Source organism: Ambystoma mexicanum, chromosome 1q (assembly GCF_040938575.1).
Source record: "Ambystoma mexicanum isolate Mex_15411 chromosome 1q, UKY_AmexF1_1, whole genome shotgun sequence".
NCBI classification, from domain to species: domain Eukaryota; kingdom Metazoa; phylum Chordata; class Amphibia; order Caudata; family Ambystomatidae; genus Ambystoma; species Ambystoma mexicanum.
The window spans coordinates 664,100,751-664,122,499 of record NC_090922.1 but is presented as its reverse complement, the minus strand read 5'-3'; the positions used below and the strand labels follow the sequence as shown (position 1 = coordinate 664,122,499).

The following is a 21,749-nucleotide window of genomic DNA, read 5'->3' as shown; positions in this document are numbered from 1 at the left end:
CGCTTCATGCGCGAGTCCAGCCTCTAAGCGCGGGACCAGGTGCTGCTCCGCATTCGCATTGTTTTGTTTCCAAGACAACTGCGCTGCCCCTGAGCTATCCTCCCGGCCCAGATGGGTCCGAGTCAAACTTCTCAAAAGTTTGAGTGTGTTACAAATGAGAATTAGGGGACAGATTTTCAATCTTTTTCTAAAAACAAGTTTAATTTAACACTCAAATGACGTGATCCCCAGTGAGTTGAACAAGTGCTTTATTTGAATGGGAGGAAAATCACACTGACTTGCTTGAGGGACACTCCTGCCAGATTTTGTTAGGGGCGCCTGATGGACCAAAACATCACATAGAATAGTTTGAATTAAAGCAATTGCACGATTTTAAACAAAATTAGCATCTGTGTGTCTTCTTCCAACCCCTCCTTTCCAACCCCTCCTTTCCAACCCCTCTTTTTCTCATGATAGTCTTCGTATTTCATGCTGTCATACATCTGCATTCTGGCATTGAATTATGCACGATGATTTTTAAAAGTAAAATGCTCCCTTTCACTTAAACATTAGGGGGCTCGTTTTACAAAGAGGGGTAATTGCAAACAGGGGACTGCCAACGTTATCACTTACATACTGTTGGGTCCCTTAAATGCAGTTTTCCACATTCATAGAGCTGATCAGAAAATGAAGGTATCGGGTAATAATAATAATAATGTCTCCAGGAAAAGACATTGGTGACATTATATATGGTGACATTATGTATGGGGAAGGGTTGAGGGGATATCCCTGCTCCCCTTGTAAAAAAAATAATACATTTGGGAGTTGCGGGGGTGTCCCCCGCATGTTCAATGTATTAATGTCTTCGCAAAAAACGGCGACTTTTTTTGTCAGGAGATATTTTTGCGGGGACATTATTACACGGAAGCAAAATGAAAGAGTAAAACCAGGGACAATCGTCTTTACTCTTTTATTTTACTCTCCATTTGGGAAAAGATGTCACTTCTGCCTGGAAATCAGGCTTTGCAAACTGTATTTACAATGGATTGTGCCTTCTTTTAGCAGGTGCTGATTTTTGGCAGATTCCATAGGAACGCTACTTGTTTTACGCCTGCATGAAAATGCAATGCAAGAGTAAAATAAGGTGCTTCTGCAGGCAGATTGAGAAAGAGGAGGAAGAAATGCATATCCCTTTCCATCGCCCATTCAGCCTGCAAATAAAATCGAAGATGCCCTGGAGCAGGACAGGTTTAAAGACTGGCAACAGCCCGTTGTGACTCGTTTTCACACTTATCTCACTGCTCCACCCGTTTTCAAATGCGCCCCAAAGTCGGGAGAGAAGACTAAAGTGGGTCACATGCTTTAACTAAACACGCATTGGCAAAGCAAACAGTCTGGGATTTTGTTTAGACATGTGAGAGGCATTTTCTTCTAAGCATTGATATTCTGATACTAACTGGCCATAAGATCGCAACAGCTGGAAAATAGTTTAATTAACTGGACACGTGATAGCATTGCTGGAAAATGCATATTTAATTCCTGAACCTATGCCCCAACTGTTGGCTTTATCAGTGCTTGTTTTAACAGGACTTCAGTGCAAGGAACATATAATCAAGTGGCAAAAGGCACACTAAGTTAAGACATTCCATTATACCATTAGCCATGTATTGCTACAATTAAGCCATTAACTCTCAGCAGACTGCTTAGGAATAACTCTGGCAGGCTTAAGTTTGATGTGAATACATGATAGAGTGGACTCAAAGAGTTTGCAGGAGGATGTGTTTTAGGAGGGGAGGGGCAGGCAGTGGGTGGGGCTGGCCATAGGGATTAGCATGGCCTTAGGCAGTCAATGGGTGGGTATTTATAATGAAACAACACCTACGAGCTGCGTGTCCCTCCACATATGCCATCTTGCAACTAGCTGTGCTCTAATGAAATAGGTTTGGCTTATTGTTGAAGCACCACCTAATGGCCCAAACTGAAAATGGAACTTACAAGCCTTATCCAACTAAGATGGATTCTCCTACTCTTCCACCCTCCATAAAAGTGTGAAACCCTGAAGATGGCCAAAATAATTGCGTCCTACGGATGAACCCATCACACGAGTATAAACAACACCCTACTCTTTACTTTTGCGATATTGTAGACTTCATGCCATCACCATTTATTAAAAGCAGAGCCTTTTTGTTTTTTTGGGGGGGTGAAGTGTTTAGCTCACTTAAGACAGAGAAACATAGATAGTTTAGGCGATGTAGTGATACATGACAGGGTAAAAAAAATTACTTGGAGAGCCTGGATGTATTCTGTCAATGATATAAGTGCATAATAAGTAAATGCATCAAATCTCGGTAGGTTTTGGAACTACAAATGTAAAAGATAACAGCAATTCTCACATTCTTCCTTTTTTGTGCATTTAAGGAAAAGCTCATGCACCAGAGTATGATATAAAATGTGTTAAGAACGTGGGGAAATTTGCATTTATAAAATGGATGTAGGTATCTGTGCCATTTCTGTGACCAGGAACATAGAAGCAACTAAAGCAAGGAGGCAGAACAGTCCAAGAGCGAACGCGAGTGGTGATCTTCTGGCCTTGTTTTTTACCACTCTCGTCTTCATGGGTTTAAATATCCGGTCCCACTTTGTGAAAATCGCATCCCTGGCCCCATTCCACTTTCCTGGACCAATGAGGCGGAACTGTGGTGGTGTGCAGGCACCGAAGCCGATTTCAAGCGCCAGCCGAGGGTCAAACAGGAGGAAACTGAAGAAGTTGGGCTTGACGCCAATCTCTGAGGCAATCTCGTCGATGTACTCTATGTACTCAATCCTCAGAACGTTCTCCTGGAGCTTCCCATACCTTAATCAAAGAAGAGGGCATACATTACACAACGGCTGGATTTAAGCACAGTCAAAAACATGTCTCCATCTCAGTTCGCACTGGGGTAATTCTAAGATTGTTTTATGGTTGCATATTAGCAGCAAAGTAAGTTTTTTAAAGATCGTAGGTGCCAAGCACCCTGAGCATCTCATTTCAGATTCTATTTCCATGTATCTAGATGATTACAATTTCTCAATGCTTTCCTTATAGCAGCCTCCTAATTACAGGCCCTGCATTAGCAGCCCTGTAGTTATGATTAAGTTGATCAACTCATAGTAAGAGCACTTTTTGCGCTGCTTTTAACTTCACCCCCCATGGATGAATCTTCACTTAATTTAGCAGTATAGGGCCCCCTTAAAATGATTTTGCAAAGTTTGGTGCAGTTTCATCAAGGGCAGGGGGGGGGGGGCAAAGTTACAGGGGAGTCCCAAAATTTGTGGATATCCTCATAGACAGAATGGAATTTTTGTTTGCTCACGACTACAGCCCTTACTGCTGGAGGGATTTTCACACCCCAAAAAATTGGCAAAATGTAGGAAAAAAGAAATGAGGTATTTCTGGGTTTGATCCATGGACTCGCTTCCCTATTCAGTCTGCGGTCACCCCCCTGGACCAATCGGGGGGGTGGCTTGATGTCCGCGTACACCGGACACGCCCACTGATTAGATGGTAAAAAGCGAGGTGCGTCATATTTTTTGAAACTGTCGCAATGTTCGATCCGCGGACAGCCGCCGCTGTCTGCAGATAGCGTGGTGGGGAAAACATCTGGAAAACATATTTGGGGTAAAGATGATATGGAGCTATTTCTATAGGTGAAAACAGTGGGTGCTGGTGCCGCCCTGTCCGTGGACACCGCGGTAGTCCATGGACAGCGTTGTGAACAAGCGTTTTGGATAACACATTTGGGGTTATTTGATGGCTGCTAGAGGGCTGCAAGAGGGTGAGAAAAGAGTTTGGGAGTGGAATGCAGATAACATGGAGGTGCTTTTATAGGTGAACAAGGTTTTGTAGATGCTGCAGAGTCCGCGGTCAATATTGGTGTCCGCGGACATCATTTCAATTGCATGGGGGTCAGAGCGAGTTCTGTTATTTGAAGGTGTATTGTATTTACTTGATATATGATTTAATTATATTGTGGTGGTTGTGGCCACTGGCCACACAGAGTATAATAATATGTATATAGTAATTATAGATACTATAGGGGGAGTTTACTGTATTTTAATATGGTGGAATGATATAATTCAAGTGTATATGGTATTTGTGATCGTAGTACAATTGAGGATAGTGCTCCTTGATCTTTGCTCTTCCTTTGACACGGTCAACCATTCTATCCTCATTAAACGGCTACATGATACCTTTGGCATCACGGACTGCGCACTGGACTGGCTGACTTATTTCGCTCACTAACTGCCCATGCTAGCTGCACTGGGCCATTTCCCCTCCACCTCCTCATTGTCTACCTGCAGCATCCTCTAGGGTTGTATCCTATTGCTGTGGCTCTTCAATATGTATCTTGTCACTCTGGCTCACCTAATCTCCTTCTTCTCTCCTCATTTCAGAGTTATGCTGATGACACACAACTTTCCTTGACACTTCCCTCTACTACTTTTTCCTGGCCGTGTTTCATCCCTAATTGTCTAACGACCAACCAGGCATTGTGGGTGGCTAACAATCTCTGTCTCAATGACAGTAAAATGGAGATCCTTCTTATTGGGACACCTGTGCCCTGTTTCCCTCCTAGCATCTGGCCGCCCTCCATGGGCATTCTACCATCACCATCCTGTGAGGCCAAAACTCTTGTGGTCATCTTTGACTCCTCTCTATCCTTCATTACTTAAATCTTAGGTCTTGTCAAGAAGGCCCAGTTTCAGCTTCATCTCCTTACAGGCATTCTACCGTTCCCCACTTTCTCCCAGAAACGTAACATCTCTAGAGGCCTGGTCCTGTCTAGGCTGGACAACTGCACCAGTCTTTTTATCAACGTCCACCTTTGGTCACTACACCCCCTTCAGATAATCCAGAATAGGGCTGGAAGACTTATCCTTGGACTCAATCCCAAGGAACGTATCTCTGCAGCCCTAAAATGCTATATTGGCTCCTGGTGGCTGAAGGATGAAAATCAAGATCCTCTGTATCATCGACATGGCTTTCTGGGGTCTGGGACCACACTAACTCCAACGTTATCTCCCTGAATACTCCTCTGATAGAGCCTTCTGCTCCTCTAACTCTAAGTCTCTGCTTGTTAGACGCTTCTCAAAATAGAGAGCAGGAGGCAGAGGTTTCTCTTCAGCTGGCGCCTCTCTTTGGAACAGTTTCCTTGCCCCTTTCAAAGTTAAGCCAGAATTCCTTAAATTTTGGAAACCTCTGAAAACTCAGCTTTTCTCTACCTCTTTCCCTCTATCCCTTCCCTGTTAACTCATAGTACTGCCAGTGAGACAGATGGCCTAGTCCGTCATAATCCTCACAGGTTCCAGGCCCTATAAGCAGTCGACACCAGTACCCCACCCATTCAGCACTGCCCCTGTGGGTCTTCTGCCTGGCGGCTGTGCACTCCACCCTTGGGCCGCCTCCACTCCAGCAGTTAGCCAGTGGCCTTCCACCGTGGCATCCCTTGGCACTCCCATCCTGTGCTCCCATTAGCACTTGCCCATCCTTACTCCCACTTTCATTCATGCACTTCTGTCACTGCAGAATGCATATGTGCATTTATAGCAGCACTGTGTGGAACATCTTTGGATAAATAAGGGAAATGCAGATGCAAAAGATTTGCAGAACATTGTGAAGTAGCAATGGGAGTGTGGAAGTTTAATATGTTGATAGCGTTATATGTAGAGATTTTGGAAGTGATTGGTGAATGGATGGGTGACTGTTCAAAAGCAGGCAATTAGGGAGTGTTACAAACATAAAAGTAAAAATGGTAAAAGGGCTGTCCTGTGCGATGGTGTGCATGTGCCATCCGGGACATTCAATGATGCATTTCCTGGAAAGGGGACTGCGGAGACCACGATAGTCATGAAGGTCCATGGATTATGATCCTTACTGTATGCTTGAGAAAAGAATTTCAGCCAGAAAATTGTTTCTGTTTTTTGTCTAGTATACAATTGTCTATTATTGCCATTAGCATAGAAGAAAATGCTAATGGAATGTTTGAGAATCCTACCGAGTCTAACTACTTTACAATAAAATGTAAAGCAGATGGACTCTATAAGATATTGCTTTAGTTCTATTTTTTAACTGTGAAAGGTGGTTCCTAAAGGAACTTTTTTTGGTGTTGTTTGATTTTATATTTGTTTTTCTTTTTTTGTATGAGAGGCCAGGATGTAAGGTGGGGGAGGGACAAGAGGGAAGCGGCACTAACCAAATATATGGAGGGGAAGGTGGACAGGGGAAGATGTTTGGCCTGCTTAAATGTAGGTAGGGGGCAGTGATTCGCATGCTCCTTCATTACAGACTCAAAAGCACTTCAAAACAGTTCCCCCCTGCACAGTGGTATGTTGCAGTATATATGTAAAATGCCATGCTCTTCCCTGTCCTCACAGGCATTCACCAAGTGCCCCCCTCATATTTCCATGGTGCCTCCACTCCCCTCAATTGCTTTTCCCCTCCCTAAACCTATCCTGGCCAATACACCATTCACTGCTTGGTTTGTGTGATGCATTTTGGTACTCTGAGGTTGACGTGATTGAAATGCTAGTGCTGAATTTCAGGAGTTTTGTTGCATTAAATCTGATCGCCTTACCTCTCTCTTAACAAATGTTTTTTTCACTGAATTTCAAGGGTTTTCCAATACCTTAGTTTCCTTAGGGCCCACTAGTGATGGCCTTCGGCCTTGTCCACTGCACATGTTCTACCAATCATTTTCTTTTGGGCCCAGTAGCCATGGCCTTTTGCCATGGCCAGTGCCAACAGGCGAACATGTTGCCTAGTTTCCTGAGGTCTCATTAGCTGTGGCCTTGGGCTGTGGCCTCTGTGTGCATTGCACCACTATCTTTCTTTTTGGCCTGCTAGCCATGGCCTCTGGCCATGTCAAAAAATGACTTTGTTAACAAACACCCATTGCCCCCTCCTCGTAGATGTAGGCAATGCAGATGTTAAACCTTTTTTCTTTCTAACTCCTAAGTCCTCCAATAAGTTCACGGTAATCAATTCCAAAACAGACATTTCTGCGGAAGTGTAGTGGTTTGCCGATTCCCACGATAACGGAAACAATTGCTCAGAATGAAAAAGTCTTCAATGTCCTCACAGGCACTCAACATGTGTCCCCCTCTTTTTTCCAGGTTCCCTCACTCCACTCAATTGCTTTTTCCCCTCCCTAACCCTCTCCCATTACCCCCATCACTCATCGTTTTATGTGATGCACATTCTTCTAAGCACATCTTGCGAAGTTACCACTGTAATCTCATGAGATACCCATGGTCATCCCCTGATGAGCCAAATACTTTCTAGCTGCAACTGTCACTCCAACCCACCCTCAAATCCCCAACTTCACATGATGTCTTCTTTCCCACTCCCAACCTCTAGCCTGATGTGATTGGTATTGCTATTCGTATTTATATAGCGTCTACGGCAAGGTCATCTAAACGCTGTGGTTCAAAACAATCAGTGTTCCTATAGGAGTGACTACATAAACTGAAGAGTTTTGAGTCTCTTTCTGAAGACGATAACATTATTAGACTTTGTAAGGTTGTGGCAGAGCTCATTCCAAAGTTTAATGGCATCCTTTTTCGACCTCCAAATAGGGTTCTTTCATTTGCGGCATCTCCCGGTAATATAATGCGAATGACACGCATAGAGCAACAACAAAAAAGGCGGCTTTTAATTTCTGAAAATCTTCTCTGCTGCAAAGCACCAAAGAAGATATATATAAAGGTTTTAAGGAAAAGGGAGAACCCCCATGTCTCTGGAAATATTTTAAAAACCACTGGAAGGATTTACCCCAAACCAGTCAAAGGCATTAAGTCAATGTTTGTGCCCAAATAGTTTCTTATTTGCGCTACAGCTCTTCAAAAACAGCACCTTTTTTCTTTGGAAAATGTATGTAAGTAGGCTGAAAACAATGTTTTTTGTTTTCATAACTTTGACATTTTTTGACAAATTGTTCACAAAGTTTCCATTTGGGGGACCCTTGACAAACATATGGCTTAGAACATTTCATCAAAATCTATCCAACAAGTCGAAAGTCATTAGACTCTCTCAATTTCTCTGCCGCAAAACACCAAGACCGATATAAAGGTTTTAAGGAGCAGGGTACACCCTCTTCTCTGTCCAATATTATAAAACTACTGGATAGGTTTACCGCAAACCAGTCAAGAAACTTAAGTCCACACTTTGTGCTCGTGTTGTTTCTTATTTGGCCCAAATCTGCCAAGCAGTTTACGTGTTACAGCTGTTCAAAAACTGCACTTTTTCGCTGTAGGAAAATGAATGGGCTGAAAACTGAAACTGTGGTGTTTTATTTTTATTTATTTTTATTTGGTTGGTTGATAAATCAACCTTTCAAATATAACAAAGTAGCAAATATTTAAGAACAAATGATAACAATTTGCAATGTACAATATACATAATACAATTAAAATTGCAAATGAAACATTTTAAAAAAAGGAAAAAAGAAAGAAAAAAAACAATAAGACATGTTTAACCTTAGAATAGTTACAAATTTCTATATTCATAACAATTCTAGAAGTTCTGTCAATCCTCACCTAAATTGGCTTCCGACAACACATTATCCAGGAATTGCACAATTGCAATTCTAAGTCCCAGCTTGTTACTTGAAAAGATTTTAAACCAAATTTCGTCATCGGTCAAAGGTACGTATATCTGTAATTGTTTGCTGAAAAATGTCTTTCTTGTCTTGTCTAGGGCAGGGCAGACTACTATTATATGTTTCAATGTCTCACAGCACATTGTATTCTGGCAGAATCGACAATGATTTAGATCATGAGTAATCAGACCCCTCCTAGCCAGGATTTCAGTTGTCGGATATAAATTAAACCTGAAACGCAGATATTGTTGCCTTATGTGGGGTGATGGGAATTTCAGCAAATAATCTGATATCAGCCGAAATTTTTTATGACCAAACAACTGAGTGTCAAAATCTTTGTAAGTACAACATTTCTCCCTGGTGCGTATCCAATCTGTCTGATACAATTTTTGCTTTGCTCGATTTGGATTTGACAAGAGTACATGTAATGTTATGGAAGCATCAGATAGAGCATTTAAAACGCAATTTCTCCAAGTACGAGGAAAAAGATGGTTAGAGTTCACAAGATAGTATGCAACAGGACTCAGTACATTGCGGTTTTCAAGACCTAAGAGACATTTGCGTAGGAAGGAACACATTTTCCATACTAATTGCACATAGAGTGTAATCAGACCAAGTTCATACCTTATGAGTGGCAGTGGGGTGCGGTTCGGAAGTTTTAACAGAGCTTTCCAAAATTTAGATTCAAGCATGTCCCACACTGATGGATTATGCAATAGTTTAGTTTCGGCACCGTACAATAATATAGGAACCACTTTTGCTTGATAAAATGACACAATATGCTGAATTGAGAATTTACCGAATTTGGACATTAATATGATGGCCTGTGATTTTAGTGTTTGAGGCTTGTATGACAAAGAATCTACATATGATTTTTCTGAACTTTTATTATAGATTATAATGCCCAAATACTTGTATTCAGAAACATTCTGCAATTCAACATTTTGCAAATGCCACTTGTAGGTTCTTTTACCAGCTGTTTTTACATTTGGCAAGCAGGTCACTACTTGAGTTTTTTCCAAATTAATAACAAGATTATTGTTTAAGGAATAGGTGGATAAAGAATCAAGTAGATTTTGCAACCCTCGTGGAGTTGTCTACAAGAGAACCAAATCATCTGCATATAGCAGCCATGGGACCAATTGCAAGCCCAGTTTAGGAGCATCAGTTAGTACATCAGAAAAGGACTCACCAAGATCTAAAATGATCTGATTGAAAAGAAACGAGGCCAATATGCAGCCCTGTTTAAGGCCTCGAGCTGTGTGAATGGGCACAGATAATGAGCCTTCGGTTGTCAACCTAACCTGGAGAGTAGTATTTGTGTGGAGAAGTTTGATTATTGCAAGAAGTGAGGGTGGACATTCATATCGCACTAGTTTTTTATACAGTAGATTACGATCAATAGAGTCGAATGCAACCCTAAAGTCTATGAATGCCAGGTATAAAGGTTGTTTTTGGGTGAAGTAGTGAGATTTTATCATGTTTAAGGTGATAATGTTAGGGGCAGTACCCAAACCTGCCTGAAAAGGATCTCTTTTCTGTTGATTGGAGGCCCACACATTAAGATCTCTAAGTACGATGCAATTAAAGATTTTACTTGGTGCGTCTAGTAATGCTATGGGCCTGTAGCTGGCAGGGTGAGTTCTATCACCTTTTTTGTGGACTGGTAAGATTATGGAATGGGTCCAAGTTTCCGGAATGGTTTGTGTCAGATTAATGTTGTTGAACATATTCCATAGAATGTCAGTCCAAATATCTGGGAATTGTTTCAGGGTAAAATTGGACAAGCCATAGGATCCTGGAGCCCTTGAGGTGGTTGCTTTCTTTATGAAGTATGAAATGTCTCCTTTGTCAAACTTCAACAGAAATGTGTTTGGTTCTACAGTGGCAAGTCCACCAAGCGAAGGTTGCGGGAGCTCGTACAATTGCGTGAAGTGCGTAACCCAAGCTTGTTGTGGAACGTTGTTACATAATAATGCTATTTGGTGCCCTGTTGAAATCTGATTAATGGTAGCCCATATTTGGGCAGTATTCTGCCCAGCAATATTTCTTAGCATACATGCACTGTCATTTTGATATAGCGTGGATTTCATGGTTTGCATCCAATTCTTGTGTTTAGTTTTCAATTTTAATAGGAAGCCATTCCTTTGCTCTATTGGTAATTTTAGAATTTGTCTCTTATGAGATTGATATGACTTTTTCGCAGATTGAATTTGCTTACTAAACACATGCAAATGTACTGATCTAGGCTTTGCCTGGTGTGATAGATTAGATTGAAACAATTGCATCAAGTTATGGTACGCGATATTTTTGGTATTCACCGCACTGGTTTTATGTAGTTCCGTGGCATAGAATTGATTAAAACGTTTTAAGGCCGTTTCAGACCATCTTAATCTATTGCAGCCTGAATTGATAGAGAGATGTCCAGCTGCGCATTTAGAATATGTACTTTCCAAGATTTCTGTCGAGACCCAATTAGCAAATAGAATGTTATGGTCGCTTAAATTAGTGTCTTTGACTTGAAAACTGACCACATTGTTGATTAAGCCCTTATTGACGTATATATAATCAATTATTGCCGTGGACGTACCCCTATGCCACGTGGGGTGAGGAGGAATATCGTCAACAAAAGTACCATTCAACATTTGCAGACTTCGAGATTCAACAAAATGCAACCATAAAGCCAATCTAGACTTGTCATGAGTTGGTTCCAGACAATGTTAATTGAGGTCACCTGCTAGAATGACATATGGCACTGATATGTCAACATAGATTAAGTCCATTAAGTTATTCAAGTCTTTCATAAAAACATGATCAGATATACCAACTGGGTTCCAGTACATGTTAATTAAAACATAAGTGGAGCCACCAGCTTTGAGTTTCACAGCTTGTAGAAAGGGATTAGAGGAAAGCCAGTTTTCAGAGGAAAATGAAGGAAGTTGTTTAATTGCAATGAGCAGACCTGAAGTCGGTCTTCCCAATTTTTTCTTAAGAGCGGGATTAAGATATAAATCATAATTGTCCCAGATTGGGAGATCAACAAGCTATGTTTCCTGCATCATTAATATATCGGCGTTCATAGTGCCCAAATTAGGACTATTAATGAGATGGCGATGACCCCTCGTGTTCCAACTGATTAAGGTGACCAAGGATTTTTTTTTTGTAAGATGGCTTAGTTAGTGCATGTCAAACTCTCTGATACATGTACAAAGCATTTTGGTCAAATCCTTTATATTTGACTCAGGATTTTTTGACATATCACACTTACTCTCAATTAAATCTCATCGTGATACAACTTCTGGAAGTGATGTGGTCGATGAATTTATGTTAAGAATAAATCCTAAATCGTAAAGTTGTCTTTTGGCAAGCCAAATTGTGTTCAAGACAACTCGTGAATTGATCCATACCTTCAATGAAGAGAGTGAATGCTCATTATCAAATTCAACTAACTGCAAATCAACCGAATTAATGTCTTCTAGCGCAGGAATCACTGAAAATATTGTTAGTATAGATCTGCGGTTCAGATCATATTGCACACTCGGAGGAGGCCTGCAAGCTATGGTTAAAAAATATAAAGCAGGTCTTTTGGTGTTTGCTTGCAATTGTTTTTTCACAATAGTTGATTGAGGTTTTACCTCGGCAACAGATGATGTTGCTTGATTACAGACTTCACTAGCTTTCTGCAACGCTAATTGGAGTATATGGAGAAATTGTGATGGTAGTGTCACCGGATCACTACCCTCTCCAGTCTTCGTGGCCAGTTTCTCAACAGTTTTCAGCGGAGGGGGAGCGTGAGATAGAAGACTGTTCTGAGGGTGTGATGTTGAGGATGAACTCAGGTTTGTTTGGTTTGTGTGATGTTGGATTGAACATAGACCAGGAACTTGACAAGAACTAGATCGTAAAGGTAACAAAGGAGTTGATTTGGGTGCATTAGTGCCAATGGGTATAGAGAGAATTTTATGTTCACTATTCACCTGTTTTGGTAGGAGGCTAGTGGCAAGGGATGATTTTATAGGAATTGTATGCTGCTGAACTGAAGTTTGTGTCGTATCTGTTCCGTCTTTATGCTCACAACAATTTAGAGTTTTTTGGGATGGTTGCCTATTCATGTATTCATCAACAGCATGTCTAATTTCTTTCCTTCTTAGTCAAGTGCCTCTTGTGTGGGTCCATCAGACTGACCTACACATCCTGCCTTATCTGCTGAGGGGGCAGTGGTAATCTGTGAACTTTGAGCTCGATCCATGTCAACCTCTACCGCTAACAGGTCGTTAAGAGGAGTATAAGATGTAACCTTCTTTAGGGGCCTAGAACCCGCAGCATCTTTCCGAGCTTGTGCTTGCTGCTGATATTTTTTTGCAATAGCATTAGAGACTAACAGTTTGCCTTTTTGCGTGTTAGTGACTGCTTTGATAAAGTGTTTAGTCTTTGAAGCACCATTGTTTTTTGGAATGGACATGTTTTTTGTTTTCTTCGCATCAAGAAATCTAACGTGCTTCTGTTTATCCGACCGTGTTGTGTCAAATAGTGTGTAAACAGGTGACTTAGCTGAAGGCTCTGAATTAAGTTGAGGGTCAGCCTGCAACGCCTTAACAGTAATGTGTAGCCCCACAGGTTGTCTCTCCTGGATCGTATCTAGTGAGTTAACAATGTCTTTGGGGGGCTGAGTGAGTACGGCCAAAGGTCCAGTTTTAGTGGAAGGAGCCGTTTGAAATTTGTCCTGAATAGGTTCTGAGAGGTGTGGAAGTACAGGGTACTTATTCTGCAGAACTACAGGTTTTATAACGGAAGGACTCAATACAAAGTCTGCATGGCAGTCAGTTTGTGTAGCTACATTGGCAGAGTTTAATGTAGGTTTAACACTGCTAGAATGATGCTGTTTTTTTAATTTCGTGGCTTGCATAAAGGCGGATTGCCATGCTAATACTTTTTCTATTTGTAGATTCTGATTTGTCAGTTTCAAATCAAGGGTCTCGAACAGTTTGGCCATTGATTGGATTGCCAAATTTACTGAATTTAAAGTAATTTCTAGTAAATTAGGCATTGGTTTGGCCTCTGCTTTTTTAGGGGTGTTAGAGCCGTTGATGCGCGGGTTGCGGGGCGTTGGGGCCATATATGAGAATTCTAAAGCCGAGCGTGAGTGATTGTTGTTTGAAAATAACTCAGGTGAGGCAGAAAGATTTTGTATAGAAGAGTGAGATAGGTGAGAAGGTGTAACATTTTATTGCGGCAGAGACGCCTGCTCACTGATTGTGCCATAAGTATTTACTATAGTTTCTTGGGCAGGAGCTGTAAATATATTGTCCAATGCCCAATATGACACTATCAGTAAGTGACCTGTCTGAAATGGCAGGTACTGCGGCAGGGGTAAGGTATTCATCAGCATTGAGACATTCACTTGGAATGCCAACGCTGTTAGTGTTCACAATTGTAGGTGTAGAAAGTGGTGAATCGGGAATAAGCAGAGGAGGGATCACTGCTGATATACTATTTCAGGTGTTTTGCATCATGTCAGAGTGATCTTTACAAAACTGACGAATGTCAGCGTGCCCTGCAGATTTCAAACCCCTCTTACTTAACATATGAGATTTTCGTGCAAGCGGGGTTGAAGTGTCCGTGCAACTTTTGGGTAATCTCTTTGAGGCATGCACATGTGGCCTGTGCTCATTAGTACCTCTTGTTAATGGTCCCATGTTTGGCATTCCTGATTTTAAGGTCATTAGGACGCACTGCATAATTTAACAAAAATAATACTTACAGAACGTATGTCTAAACGAAGATCAACAGAAATAAGAGTATCCAAACGTGATGTAGAGGTTAAATAGTTAAAAAAAGGCTGCAAACAAACGGGAAGAAAAACAAAAAGAACCGCAATCGAGCGGAGCTTCACCGGTGCTTGCGCGATGGATCACGGTGCACAATACAAATATGAGTTTAAAACCATAAACCAGCAAAAGCAGCAAACAGCTAATAGTACTTTCATGTACTTTACGTGTGCGCGCGCGAGTGCGCTGGGCATGCTATTTTTGAATTCAAGTGGGTTGGATCAAAAAAGGAAGAAGGAGTCACTGGCCCAATCAAAAGGGAGCTGCAAACAAGTAAGAGAGGGGAGGAGTTTAGTTCAGCCACCAGTAAAGAAAGAAGTCAATATACGTTTACGTTCCAGTAAAGGAACTTAAGTCACTCTCACTGTTTTTTTCTTTGATGGAAAGTCAGGCAGCTTCCGTGTGTCTTTGTAAAGACGTCCGCTTCGTGTGCATTCAGAAAAACAGCAGAGACACGAGCGAGCAGGTTCTGGAAAGGAAAGCACAGACGTCCGTAGTTTAGTCAGTTTCACCAGCGTTCTCTCACAGCTAACAGTACTTTCATGTACTTTACGTGTGCGCGTGCGAGTGCGCTGGGCACGCTATTTTCAAGTGGGCGGGATCAAAAAAGGAAGAAGGAGTCACTGGCCCAATCAAAAGGGAGTGTTTTTGTCTTTGATGGAAAGTCAGGTAGCTTCCGTGTGTCTTTGTAAAGACGTCCGCTTCGTGTGCATTCAGAAAAACAGCAGAGACACGAGCGAGCAGGTTCTGGAAAGGAAAGCACAGACGTCCGTAGTGTAGTCAGTTTCACCAGCGTTCTCTCACAGCTAACAGTACTTTCATGTTTTGTTTTCATAATAGCTGTTTCATTTTATAATGTGTTGTTCCCAAAATGTGCAGCTTGCGGGGGCACTTGACAAACATTTTGTTTTGAAAATGTCATCCAAATCCATCCAGAAAGTCAAACGGTATTAGCAATAGAATTGTGGGGGAAAATTGCTACTTTTTAAATTCTGAAATGCCTCTCAGCCTCTCAGCTGTGAATCGCCATAGCAGACATAGCTATGATTTTGGCAGAAGGGGGCACCCCTTCCTCCATCAAATATTTTAAAAACTACTGGGTGCAATAACTCCAGCTCCCCACCCCCAGAAATGGAGTCAACAGTTTGTTCCTAAATTGTTTTGTACCTGGTCCAATTCTGCGGTTTGGGCTGAGCGCTGGAGCAAAAACTGACTTTGTTGTCTTTGGAAAAATGAATGGGCACTCGCCCGAATGTGCTTTTTTTGTTTTCTTAATCACATTTTTATTTTTAAATCATCTTTCCCAAACTATCGAGTCAGGTGGACCCCAGATGTACAAAATTGTCTGCAACATTTCGTCAAATCCGTCAAATGAGTCAAAAGTTATTAGCAATTCATTTTTTTGATTTCCTATGTAACTTTGACTCACCTTAACTATAGGGTGGAGACCGCTGCCCTGAAATGTATAATAGGGCGGTGGTCGTCACACTATAGTTAAGGTGTGTCAGACTCCCATAGGAACCTTGAAAAATTCTATTGTTAATAACTTTTAACTTGTGTGACATATTTGGCTGACGTTTTGAAGTTGATTAGGGTCGCTCCAGACTGCAAAGTTTCATAAAGATTTGTTAAAAAAGAAGTTATTAAGAAGATAACAAAAGAAGGCTGCAGCTTACTTCCCATTCATTTTTCCATAGAAAAACTAGGTCAATGTTTGCCGAACCGCACAGCCTAAACTGCTGGACGGATTTGGACCAGGTCTGAAACAACTTGCCATGAAACATTTAAAAGAGGCCTTTTTGTGGTTTGGGGTTATTCCATGCAGTCGTTTTTTTTTATATTTGATGGAGAAGACGGTGTCCCCTTTTCAACAATAGATAGCCATATCTTGGGTAAATTGCCAAAACCGTGTGGTTTAGGAATGAAACGGCCGCAGTCTTTTTTTTTTCTTAATGCGAGAGGTAGCCGCGGCTATAGCCGAAGATATCGGAAACTAAAACGCAGAAAAAAAGCCATTTGCAGGTAGAAAATAAATGCAAATCCCATCAGTCTAGAGGTGGAGCGGAGGGTGGCTAGAGGTCACCAAGTGAAATTTGGCAGTTGGAGGGGGTCTAGGGACTGAGTTTGCATCACAAAGCTTTTCAGTAACCTCAGCTATATTGATGAATAGCCGACATCTCAAAGCAAACTGCGTCACAGAAACAGGTTTTGTAGTGGGGGGGAAAGGGAGAGGGCAGGGGAGGTGAGGAGGCCATCTGGGGATTGGGGGGAGTTGGCACAGATGATGGGTGCACTTGGTGCTGTTTTCTGAGATTCACGGCTGTAAAAAATACAGATTACCGTGGCTCTGTAGTCCATACATAAAATGACTACAGATAGCCAAGGATATATGTATTTCTGTACCTGTGGCTATAGAAAAAAGTTAAACAAATAAATAATAGATATTTTTACAGCTACAGTGATGTCGGGTGTGAATAATCACCATCCACACAGTAACCGGATAGACCCTGCTTAGCTTCAAAGCAAGGGAGCAGCTGGCATCCTCAGGTGTTATTGCCTAATAAATAAGCACACATTAAAAGACCACTTAGAGCAACATGGACTGAGGGGGTCGGCTCCTTTCTCACTTTGAAGCTAAACAGGGTTGCTCCTGGTTACTGCATGGATGGGAGACATCGCACAGTGCGGATGTTGTGTGTTTTCTTAGATTTAAATATCTCATAACACACTAAGAAAACAAATGTGCTAATGTTAGACCTGCAAAGTAATGCACTTTGAAACAATTTTTGTTGCATTTAGCTGAATTGCATTCTGGTATTTGTAGTCTCCAAGGCAAATTGGGGGTTGGGATTAAGCCACAATTGTACACTTTTTGGCCAACATAGTTCATAAGGATTGATATATTTAAGTGACACTTTGGAATGTGTATTATTCAAGTTATCTTTACAAAGCAGGGTATTTTTGAAAGCTATACATGGGGCGAGGAGGGGAAATGATGCAAGGGCAAGTAAGTCATGAGTATTTTCCCAAGATGTGGCAAGAGAAGTTGCAATCCTGGACACTGGTACAGTTATTCGCCCGTGATTATGGCTGCTTTTCAGGGCGCAAGTAAAGGACACATGTGAGTGAAGAGAATAACATTTTATTTTTAGGTTGGCAAGCTTGCTCAAGTATTTGGCTACTAGGATTTTACTCAGGTTGTCATGTTCCAGTGCAGATGCTTACCCACAAGATCAAAAGCACTTGTTCCGTATTGGGATTTTGTTTTCCAGGGAATATTTCATGACATGTTGCTGAATTTAAAAGGTGAGCATCTTTTATACTTTGCCAGCATATGTATTGGTACATTTCCTCTCTCAGGGTATTTTTCTGGTGTTCATTACATTTATTAAAGGTCCAATGCTATTTTCTCTTGCACACTTTCTTTAAGGGGAAGGTCAAATGAACTACATTTGTTTATTTCACTTTAAGATATATGTTCACTTACTGAGCGTATATTCATCAGTGGCAGCTTTTGATGTTTGCTTTGGGGGCAAAAGTGTTTTGGCATATGTTATTCAATCAGCCGGTCATTTTTTTCCCTTTTCCTTGTTGCTTAAATTGCAGTTAGTTGCGGTCATGCAATGTATCACACCATTCACCAAGAGACCTGCCATAAAACAAGGGGCTTGTAGTACGCTGCTTAACCAAAGTGTGAAATCATTATACATAACAATATCACTGTCAAAACAGGTCAAAATCAGTTTGTGATTGATGAATATCTTGAAACAATGGGTTGCAAGTGTTTTAAAATATAGATATGGAGTTGCTGTGCGCACTGGCCATAGCTAGTGGTCTGGTAGTGTTTTAAAATGGATAGTGCGCACAGCCAAACGCAGTGCCCACTGGCCATGACCGGCACCCATGGCTAGGGATCTATGTAACAATTAAAAAAAAATTAACAAGGCTGAAAAAACGATTTTTTAAATCGAATTCTGAAAATACCTTTACATTTTTTGCTCTTTCTTTCCAATTTAAATGTGGGGGGGAGACCCCCTGCAGCCCCTCCACATGCCCCCATCTTAATGTATTCACTTACCCCACCCCGCCACCTATTTGTTTAGGGAAAGGGTGCAAATACATTTTATAATTTGATTAAAGAAATTCAGCCTTTTTGGCCTTGCTATTTTCATTTTTGTTTTTTGGGGGAATTACCGTGGTTAGTGATTTGGGAGTGTTTTAAAATGGAAACTCGGCCCAACCGTAGGCCGGTTGGCCTTCAGCCGTGCCTACTGTATATTTTAAAACACTAACAGGTCACCAACCATAGCCTTTGGCCTACAACCTTCAGCTCTCTCCACTGTATATCATACACACTAACCAACCACTAGCCATGGCCTTCAACACAACACAGGTCAGTGTCCAAGGCCTTTGGCCATGCCCACTATATATTCTAACATAAAATGGGCCAATTGTCATGGCCTTTAACCATGGGCAGTGGCTACATCCTTTGACCATGCCCACTGTATATTTTAAAATACTAATATGCCAATAGCTATGGCCTTAAGCCATGCCCACTGTATATTATACAACACTAACCAGACACTAGCTATGGCCTTCGGCAGTGCCCACTGTATATTATATACACTAACCAGCCACTAGCCATGGCCTTTAACACAATACTGGCCAGTGGGCATGGCCTTTGGCCAGGTGGTGCGGCCATTGGCCGTGCCGACTGTATATTTTCACATATTAGTGGGCACTAGCCATCGCCTTTAGCCGTGGACAGTGGCCACGGCTTTCCACCTTATCCACAGTATATTTTAAAAGAGTAATGGGCCACTAGGCATGGCTTTTAGTCATGCCCGCTGTATATTTTAAAACAATAACCGATTTTATGGCCTCTGGTGATGGCCACTGACCACAGTCTTTGTCATGGCCAATTTCACGCCCTAAATTGTTATTAAGATAATCAAAGTTTTTATGAGCTAACCTATTAATGATGTTCTGTGAATGCCATTATTATTATTTATTTTTTTATAAAGTATTTTATTGTTATTAACATAATACAACAATCACAATAAAGCAACAATCAACTTGAAGACTGTCATGGTCATTCATAATCAGTGGAGATATTACCCATAACAGCAGAGGTTCAGCGGCTTCCTCAGTACGTGTAGTAATATGTATTACAAAACATCCAGTGCACATTCCCCAGCTTATAGGAGGGATTCTCAGGTCGCTCCTTCTTCCCATCTATCCCATATTTTCGAGGCTTTGTTAGGGCAGCCTCGTGCTGAGTAAATCCTATGTTCCATCATAGCGCATATGTCCATATCTGATTTCCATTGGTCCAGTGTTGGGGAATCAGGGGCTCCCCATTTCTGCGCTATGTTGCGCTTGATCAGTCCCATCGCCGTATGCAGGAGTAATCTCTCGCACTTGTTAGCCTCTATCTCGTCAGGCACACCCAGGAGTAAGGCCCTTGGGTCCAGTGGTATGGTGCGGGTCAGAACTCGGGAGAGTTCCCTACAGCATGCATTCCAAAAAGCTTGTATCCGGGGACATGCCCACAAGATGTGAATGAAGGTTCCCTCCTCATCCCCGCATCGCAAACTGTTCGGGTTTGGGGCCCGTTTCCAGCCATATAGGCGTGTTCTAGGGTAATAAACCCGGTGTAGTATTTTCAGCTGCACAAGTCGAAGCCTAGAGGAAATAGCTATTTCTAGGGGGTGAATGAGGACTTGTATCCAGTCCTCTGGATCTATCTCCCCCACATCCGCTTCCCACTTCGCCTTCAGCTCGTTCAGTTCAGGGGTAGCAAAGGAGGATATGGCATTGTAGAGGATGGAGGTGCATTTGGTGGGAATATACGCCGGGAGGATGTTACGCTCTATAGGGGTATAGTCTGGTATCTGTGTGTCTACTGTTAGGTAAGGTCTTAAGGCGTGGGCTAGGCGTATGTAGTGGTATCGTTCCGTGTTTGGGATCTGAAATTGCAGTTGCAGGTCATCAAATGGGGTCAATCTCCCCTCCGTGAGCATATCCCCAACCCTGATGACCCCTGCTTTCACCCACTTGGGCCATGGCTCAAACTTCCGGGTCTCAGCTAGGTTATTATTTTGCCAGAGGGGTTGTGCGGTAGTAACTTTGTTTTCCCACCCAATGAATCGGTGTGCTTGTCTCCATACCATAATCATGTGTGTTGTGGTTGTGGGTGGGGGAGTCCTCGGGAGGGGTTGATAAAGGAGGGACAGCGGGTCGGTGTCCTGCATAGTGGCTATCTCAGCACGTATATGAGGTAGGTCTCGGTTTCCATGAAGAAGATCATTAACCACTGCCAGTTGTGATGCCCAGTAGTACGTTTGGAGACGGGGAACTCCTATTCCTCCCTCCCAGATCGATCTTTGGAGTGTGGTTAACGCAATTCGTGGCTGGCCTCCCCCCCATATGAGATCCCTGAGAAGTGTCTCTACTTGGTGGAATTCCAGATCTGGGATTTTAAGTGGGGCATTCTGAAGAATGTAAAGGAATCTGGGAAGGGTCATCATTTTAAAGAGTGCCGCTCTTCCCATAAGTGTCAGGGGGAGGAGTTTCCAGTGTTGGACGTCAATAGTGAAACGGTCTGTGATCGGTCGGAGATTGTGTTCTATATAACTTGTTAGGTCCCCAGATATCCATATTCCCAGGTATCGAAAGCCCTGTCGTTCCACCCGGTACGGGCACTCCTGGGGGATTGCTTGTTCTCCACCCTTTACCGGAAAGAAGACTGATTTCTCCCAGTTGATTCTGAGTCCGCTGAATTCCCCAAAGCGGATGAGCAGTTGTGTTACAATGGGGGAGGACCTTGGCGGGTCACCCAGATATACAAGGAGGTCGTCTGCATACAGGGATGTACGATCCTCATGTCCCTCCGGCCATCTGAATCCTTTCCAGGTGGTGTTTTGGCAAAGCCAAAGAGCCAGGGGTTCGATTGCAAGGGCAAATAGGAGAGGGGATAGTGGGCATCCCTGTCGTGTACCCCGACCCAGGGGGAAAGACCTGGAGGACCAACCGTTTACTTTTACTTCAGCTTTGATATTAGTATAAAGTAACTGCACCCATCCCAGAAAGGCCTCTCCGAATCCCATACGGCGCATGATCTCCCAGAGGCAATCCCATCGAATGGAATCGAACGCCTTTTCGAAATCAATTGCCAACAGGGCCAGGGGTTCGTTTATAATCGGGGATCTCTCCAGTGCCAGATGGAGGCGGTGTAGATTCATCCGAGTCGATTTGCAGGGCATAAATCCACATTGGTCCGGATGGACCAGGGTGGGTGCAACTA

At 42.4% G+C, this 21,749-nt stretch overlaps 1 protein-coding gene across 1 annotated transcript in view; it reads right to left on the bottom strand.

Moving 5' to 3' along the window:
• Positions 1-230: 230 nt before the first annotated feature.
• Positions 231-21,749, bottom strand: part of LOC138534979 (dimethylaniline monooxygenase [N-oxide-forming] 2-like) — a 564,743-nt gene continuing 543,224 nt past the window's right edge. Inside the window, exon 8 of the mRNA XM_069641260.1 lies at positions 231-2,833. Within this exon, the coding sequence (XP_069497361.1) occupies positions 2,458-2,833 (376 nt within the window). The 3' untranslated portion in view covers positions 231-2,457. The remainder of the gene's footprint in view (positions 2,834-21,749) is intronic.